Source organism: Onthophagus taurus, chromosome 10 (genome assembly GCF_036711975.1).
Source record: "Onthophagus taurus isolate NC chromosome 10, IU_Otau_3.0, whole genome shotgun sequence".
NCBI classification, from domain to species: Eukaryota; Metazoa; Arthropoda; class Insecta; order Coleoptera; family Scarabaeidae; genus Onthophagus; species Onthophagus taurus.
The window spans coordinates 15,430,011-15,438,122 of NC_091975.1; the positions used below are offsets into that span (position 1 = coordinate 15,430,011).

An 8,112-nucleotide genomic window follows, 5' to 3' on the forward strand; every position below is an offset into this window, starting at 1 on the left:
GTGGCGATTTACTACCATCACTTATTTCGCTTGAATGCCATCTTAGAACTGAGCATGTTGAAATAATCGATGATAATGTTAAAAAATTTAAGTCTTGCTATAAAAATAGGGTAGTTTGCTATAGAATTGATGGAGCTCAACCTGATGATGATATACCGTCATATCTATTGAAATGTTGTGAAACAGTTAATCGACTGATTGAACAACATCTCAATAGGAATGGTTCGGTAAAAGCTCAGATTGAGTTATTAGCAAATTATATTAAGTCCGGATTTGATGATGATGACGGGAATGAGGAAATTATTATGTCGGAGAAAAATTTTAATACAAAATTTAGAATTATTACTGCCACCACTGTGTTGAATGAGGTTTATGATGAGATGACTCGGGATATTCTAACTGAAAACGAAGAGTTTCAGGAGCGTGGGTCGGGGTGGGCTTTCCACTCCATATCTCACCTGCTCCTAAATATCAATAAATTTGAACCCATACCCGGGTCATCATATATTCGTTTACCTCATGATATCGAAAAGAAAAAGGCATGCATCAATATTAAGAACTATGAAGATGATGCATGTCTAGCGTGGTGTTTGATGGCAGCTCTTTATCCCGCAAATCATAGTCAAGACCGGACTTCAAGCTACCCTCACTATAGTGAAACACTTAATTTACAAGGTATTAGATTCCCCGTTATTTTAAAAGACATTGTTAAAGTGGAAAAGTTAAATAATTCATATAAATTTACTTTATTTATATGAAACCGGCGGGAAAGGTCATTTTGTATTAATTAAGAACCTATCCAGGCTTATATCACGTCAGTTTTCACACCATGAGCATTCTATACACCTTTGTGATGGATGTTTAACCCGATTTTCATCTGCTGAAAAATTAATTACACATCAGAATCACGATTGTAATCATATAAAGACAATTGTTCCCACGATAAATTTAAAATCAAAACCTAATTATTTTGGCTTACACACTCCCGAAAATATTTTATCATTTATCAACTATAAATTCACACAGATGGTGCCGTTTGTTATATATGCAGACTTCGAATCGACTCTACAACCCATCGATTTTTGTGAGCCCAATTCATCTAAATCTTTTACCGAAAAAGTTGAGATGCATCAACCCTACAGTTTCGCTTATTATATCGTTTCCACGATTGATAGCAGTTTTAATAAATTTGAAACGTATACAGGACTTGATACATCTCACGTTTTTATCACTAAATTAATCGATGATGTTAAATTTATTTATAATAAATACTTGAAAACCGTAAAACCAATGATACCTTTAAGAACCGATGAGCAACGCAATTTCGATTCAGCTGAAAATTGTTATATTTGTCAAAATCCTTTCACATCTGACCAGATTAAGGTACGTGATCATTGTCATATTAGCGGTAAATACCGGGGACCTGCCCATACAAATTGTAATCTAAATTTCAAACTTCCAAATTCTATTCCAATATTCTTTCATAATTTTAGCGGTTACGATTGTCATTTATTTATTAAAGCATTTATTTAACAATAAAGAAAAATATATCGGTTTCAGTAAAAGAGTGTTTGTCGATAAATTAATCAATGAAGATAAAATTGTTGAAAATATTTTTTTGAAATTAAGATTTGTTGATTCGTTTAGATTTATGGTATCTTCATTAGACACTTTAGCCGGCAACCTCGAAATAAATGACTTTATCAATATACGTAAATTCTTTCCACACCCCGAACATTTTAAATTGTTAACGAAAAAGGGTATATTTCCATACAATTATATAACCTCTTTCGACAAACTAAATGATACATCACTACCACCTAAAAGCATGTTTTACAACAAATTAAATTTAGAAGACATAAGCGATGAGCAATATTCGCACGCTCAATGTGTGTGGAAAGAATTTAATTGTCAAAATTTGAAACAATATTCCGACTTGTATTTAAAGACTGATGTTCTTTTATTGACTGATGTATTTGAAAAATTCAGGCAAGTTTGTTTTAAAACTTACGATTTAGATCCCGCGCATTGTTATACGGCACCGGGACTATTTTGGGATGCCATGTTGAAATTCACCAAAATTAAATTAGAATTGTTGACGGATATAGATCAAGTTCATTTTATTAAGAAAGGTATCCGTGGAGGTATTTCTCAATGCTTCCTACGGTACGCTAAAGCTAATAATAAATATATGGATGATTATAACCCCAATTTACCATAATCGCATTTAATGTATTGGGACGCGAATAATTTGTATGGATGGGCGATGTCGCAATATTTACCGGTTTCCAATTTCAAGTGGTTAGATGATACCCAAATTCTAAATTTTAATTTTAATAATATATCAGATACTTCAGATTACAGTTACATTTTAGATGTAGATATCGAATACCCCGAGTATTTGCATGATACGCATAATGATTTACCTTTTTTATGTGAAAACATTTTACCACCTAACGGTAGATGTGAAAGCGATAAATGATTGATTCCAAATTTATTTAATAAAACAAATTATGTTGTGCATTATAGAAATTTAAAGCAGGCCGTTGCTCACGGTCTTAAAGTTTCTAAAATTAATAGAGTTTTATCGTTCAGACAGTCTACCTGGTTGAAATCTTACATCGATAAGAATACAGCATTACGCCAATCCGCTAATAATTCTTTTGAAAAAGATTTTTTCAAGTTAATGAATAATGCAGTTTTTGGTAAAACCATGGAAAATGTAGATAAACGAGTCGATGTAAGATTAGTGACCAGTTGGGATGATGTTCATACTAGCGAAATCTCCGGTCGTCCTCGTTTAGGAGCTCGAAGTTTAATTGCGAAATTAAATTTTAAAAGCATAAGCATATTCACAGAAACGTTTTCGGCAATTCAAATGGATCGTCTCCATGTCGTTTACGATAAACCTCTATATGTTGGTTTTACGGTTTTAGAATTGTCTAAATTGTTAATGTATAATTTTTATTATGATTTCTTAAAACCAAAGTACGGTGAATCTATTCGCTTATGTTACATGGATACCGATAGCTTCACCGTACTAATTGATTCCGATGATGTTTATAGAGACGTGAAATTGAATTTAGATAAATTTGACACATCGAACTACAGTCCTGATAATCAGTTTGACATAGCGTTACATAATAAAGCTGTTTTGGATAAAATGAAAGACGACAATTGCGGAAACATAATGGTTGAATTTATCGGTTTGAGGTCTAAAGTGTATGCGAATAGGGTCGCTGATGGTCGGGTTACAAAGAAATCTAAAGGTGTTAAGAAAGCTATTGTTAAACAACATATCTTTTCAAAATTATTTAGATTGTTTAAATTCAAAATCGGTTTTATTTAAAAAACAAACGTTATTTAGAAGTTTCAATCATAACATATTTACAGCATTACAAAATAAATTGGTTCTATCACCAAATGACTCCAAGCGATATATTTGTAATAATGGAATTAATACATTCGCTTGGGGTCATTATAGTATTAATGACGATAGTACATACTTTAATTTTAAGTTAATTTATTCGTATTTATTGTAATTTATTGAAAAGTTCTCGATGGTTTAATTGTTTATTCGCTTTACTTTCTGTTTACATCACACTTTAGCTATGGTTCAAATCTCATTGGTAAGTATGTTAATTTACACCATCGAGTTTTTTTTTATTGTTTTAATTCAATTGCAGGATTTTAAAGTCTATATACCTAAACGTTATGAAAATGAGATTTTAAAGGACGATACGTTTCCAATTTTAAAATCTTCAACCAATTCTTTGTGAATTTAAGACTGAAAAAAGAATTCATGTATTTGAGCTTTACGGGATGTTGCCCATCGAAATCATATTGAGATTGTGGAGAACATGGTTTACCAACCATTGGGATGTGTTGGGAACACTTAGGATCGATTTATTTTTTATACTGTGAGTAATTTCTATTGTTTCTCGAATTTTCCTTTTGATAATTTTATTTTTTTAAATTTTATCAACAGTTGTTATTGGAAATTTGTTTATCTAGAGAGATGTTATTGCGTCTAACCACATTATTTTTTTTTGCGGTTACAGTCTTGATAAAAAAAAGATTCATACATTAATTTATTTTATTTTAATAAAAAATCATGTATACTTACATCGCTTGATGAAAAGAACGTTAAAATCTAATTGCAGTGGGTACTGAATGATAGGATGTGAATGATAAAAAATTATCGTAGATATTAGGATACAAACGTTCGAATAATAAAGTTATGCTTACCAACAAAAAATAAGATTTAAAATAGAAGGAGCTATAGGAATGAAAAAAACAGATTAGCAACAATATATGCAAAGGAAAAGAAGGCTATACTTACCAGAAAAAAGTCGCCGAGATAACGAAGTTATCAAAACTGATCGAACTGATCAAACAAAAAATGGAAGTGATCAGAATTTTAGATTACAACTCCGAATCCCCACTCCCATCCCTACTCTTCCATCTCCACTTTTGGGAGGAGCCTGAGGAGGAGCGTGGGAGGAGCTTCAATAAACAATCCTTTTCCTTTTTCTTTTTTTCTTCTTTTTCTTCCTCTTTTTTTCTTCTTTTTTTCCTTTTTTTCTCTTCTTTCCTTCTTCTTCTCTTCCTTTTTCTTGATTTTTCTTTTCAATTTACAACAATTTTTACAACCCAACAGTACCCCACCCAACAGTACCCAACTCAACGTATACAAATGCTTTTTTCTTTCAAATTAAAACAATTTTTTATACTTTTTACAATCTTTTATTATTATTATTATAATTTACAATCTATAACTGACAATGTTTATATATTAAACCTTACATAAAGAACAATCCTTTCTTGCCGATGGTGGACCATCAATATGCGTTTCCCAATGAGGCAAATTATAATGTTCAAAACAGGGCAGCTTGCTTTGTAATCGCTCATCGTTTCTATACTTCAACGGTAATTTAAACCAAACCGCCGCCAAATCTAATGGCTTTACTTTATTGATATAATAATCGATTGGTAAATGACATAATTCGTAGTTTTTAATATTCGCAAAAGATAAATCAGATTCGTATCTTTCCATAATATCCCACACTTTATTAATTATAAAAGTTGAAAGTCCTAATCTGGTAACTAACCGCCAAAGACGTTCCATCTTGAACTGCTCTACCGCTACTACTTGTCTGCCTTTCTCAATTCGTTTACATATAGTTATAGATTTCTGAATACGTATGAAAATAAATAAAAAACATTCGACAAGGAGCACATACTTGGTCTCTTTTTATGATAGGGACACATCGGCGCACCAACCTCTAATTTGCATTCATTTTCCGGCAATTCTTTTACCGGTATTGTTAAAATTCTTTTGTTGAACGGCACAAATAACAAACGATCTCATCGAAACGAGACGCAATAATCGTACGGAAAACGTTCTCCGTTCAAGAAAACGGTTACGTTCGTTAAGTTTATATTATCAAATAATGCCATGTTTCCCTTAAATATTCCCTTTCGATTTGTTTGAAATCCGATTGTTATAAACCTAGGCGTTTCCAATTGTGGAGCAGTTTTGACGGCCCAAGATTGCTTCGTAGTTTGAGGTAATTGAGGGTACTCGTGTATTTCCCACGATCGAAAAGGAACGTATTCTAAAATTAATAGAGTTTTATCGTTCAGACAGTCTACCTGGTTGAAATCTTACATCGATAAGAATACAGCATTACGCCAATCCGCTAATAATTCTTTTGAAAAAGATTTTTTCAAGTTAATGAATAATGCAGTTTTTGGTAAAACCATGGAAAATGTAGATAAACGAGTCGATGTAAGATTAGTGACCAGTTGGGATGATGTTCATACTAGCGAAATCTCCGGTCGTCCTCGTTTAGGAGCTCGAAGTTTAATTGCGAAATTAAATTTTAAAAGCATAAGCATATACACAGAAACGTTTTCGGCAATTCAAATGGATCGTCTCCATGTCGTTTACGATAAACCTCTATATGTTGGTTTTACGGTTTTAGAATTGTCTAAATTGTTAATGTATAATTTTTATTATGATTTCTTAAAACCAAAGTACGGTGAATCTATTCGCTTATGTTACATGGATACCGATAGCTTCACCGTACTAATTGATTCCGATGATGTTTATAGAGACGTGAAATTGAATTTAGATAAATTTGACACATCGAACTACAGTCCTGATAATCAGTTTGACATAGCGTTACATAATAAAGCTGTTTTGGATAAAATGAAAGACGACAATTGCGGAAACATAATGGTTGAATTTATCGGTTTGAGGTCTAAAGTGTATGCGAATAGGGTCGCTGATGGTCGGGTTACAAAGAAATCTAAAGGTGTTAAGAAAGCTATTGTTAAACAACATATCTTTTCAAAATTATTTAGATTGTTTAAATTCAAAATCGGTTTTATTTAAAAAACAAACGTTATTTAGAAGTTTCAATCATAACATATTTACAGCATTACAAAATAAATTGGTTCTATCACCAAATGACTCCAAGCGATATATTTGTAATAATGGAATTAATACATTCGCTTGGGGTCATTATAGTATTAATGACGATAGTACATACTTTAATTTTAAGTTAATTTATTCGTATTTATTGTAATTTATTGAAAAGTTCTCGATGGTTTAATTGTTTATTCGCTTTACTTTCTGTTTACATCACACTTTAGCTATGGTTCAAATCTCATTGGTAAGTATGTTAATTTACACCATCGAGTTTTTTTTTATTGTTTTAATTCAATTGCAGGATTTTAAAGTCTATATACCTAAACGTTATGAAAATGAGATTTTAAAGGACGATACGTTTCCAATTTTAAAATCTTCAACCAATTCTTTGTGAATTTAAGACTGAAAAAAGAATTCATGTATTTGAGCTTTACGGGATGTTGCCCATCGAAATCATATTGAGATTGTGGAGAACATGGTTTACCAACCATTGGGATGTGTTGGGAACACTTAGGATCGATTTATTTTTTATACTGTGAGTAATTTCTATTGTTTCTCGAATTTTCCTTTTGATAATTTTATTTTTTTAAATTTTATCAACAGTTGTTATTGGAAATTTGTTTATCTAGAGAGATGTTATTGCGTCTAACCACATTATTTTTTTTTGCGGTTACAGTATCTCTACCGCCTGGTGCGAAATTTATTTATTCCGAACTTACACTCCAAACTGTTCACTTGAAGTTTATACACCGCTTATTGAAAAGATGGAACAGCTAAATCGTTTAGGACAGTGTGAATTTTTACCTAAGAAAAAAGTGAGTGATTTACATTTACATACACCGTATCCAATTGTAGCAGCTAAACGTATTCCAAGCCGAGCTTGGCCTACGGCAATTGTTGAACTGGAAGCTGGATTTATTGTATTTCTACCTAAACGTATTGCTGAAGTGATTTCCGATGCTGAAATTGTTGAACTACGTGAAATCTGTTTGGTATATCTTGGAGAACTTGAACTTAACAAGACATGTACTGTGCAAAAGATTGAATTTATAAAGAAGAAGAAGAAGAATATTGGTTCAAATGATGAAATTCCATCGGCATCTATTTCTTAAATGTAGTCATTTCAATTTAATCACAGATTATATTATATATTGGTTTTTTTATATATTATGCTAATATAATTTATTGTTAATTTGAAATGTTTAATTTTTCAGCTCAAGTTACGCTAATTTACAGTTCAATTCTCAATCATAGCTAGCGTCATTATATTTAAATTTTTCTGTTTAATTTTATAAAAAATTCCTAAATCTAGTACTTACAGCACTCAATCATAGGTGGCGCCATTGTATTTAAATTTTTCTATTTAATTTTCTAAAAATCCCTAGATCTCTAGTTACTTTTAATACCAACCTAATTTTTTTCCCCAAAACTTTAGTTGGTATCCCCCCCCTATACCTAATACATTGAGGCGTGACGTCACCGCAGGATTGGCAGGATTAACTTCCGGTCTAGAACCGGATATTCTTACGCTACTTTTATAGGTTCAATTAAACGTCTTAAAAAATCGTACTTATTTTGGTATAACGAATTGGAGCATAAGTATAAGTTTAGGAAGCGGAAGCCATTACGTGCAAGTAAAAGCGATAACATAGCATTTGTTTTTCCGACACCAGAGG

At 31.8% G+C, this 8,112-nt stretch overlaps 1 protein-coding gene and 2 long non-coding RNA genes across 3 annotated transcripts; all 3 read left to right on the top strand.

Moving 5' to 3' along the window:
* The first annotated feature begins 1,026 nt into the window (after window positions 1–1,026).
* Window positions 1,027–3,349, top strand: LOC139431631 (uncharacterized). The gene is made up of 3 exons (XM_071199630.1): window positions 1,027–1,383; window positions 1,523–2,166; window positions 2,530–3,349. The coding sequence occupies exons 1-3, from the start codon at window positions 1,027–1,029 to the stop codon at window positions 3,347–3,349; spliced, it is 1,821 nt and encodes a 606-aa protein (XP_071055731.1).
* A 166-nt stretch (window positions 3,350–3,515) lies between these two features.
* LOC139431559 (uncharacterized) lies at window positions 3,516–4,060 on the top strand. The gene is made up of 3 exons (XR_011641642.1): window positions 3,516–3,629; window positions 3,687–3,920; window positions 3,989–4,060. It is a non-coding gene; the product is annotated as an uncharacterized lncRNA (long non-coding RNA).
* A 2,506-nt stretch (window positions 4,061–6,566) lies between these two features.
* On the top strand, window positions 6,567–7,111 carry LOC139431566 (uncharacterized). The gene is made up of 3 exons (XR_011641650.1): window positions 6,567–6,680; window positions 6,738–6,971; window positions 7,040–7,111. It is a non-coding gene; the product is annotated as an uncharacterized lncRNA (long non-coding RNA).
* Window positions 7,112–8,112: the final 1,001 nt, after the last annotated feature.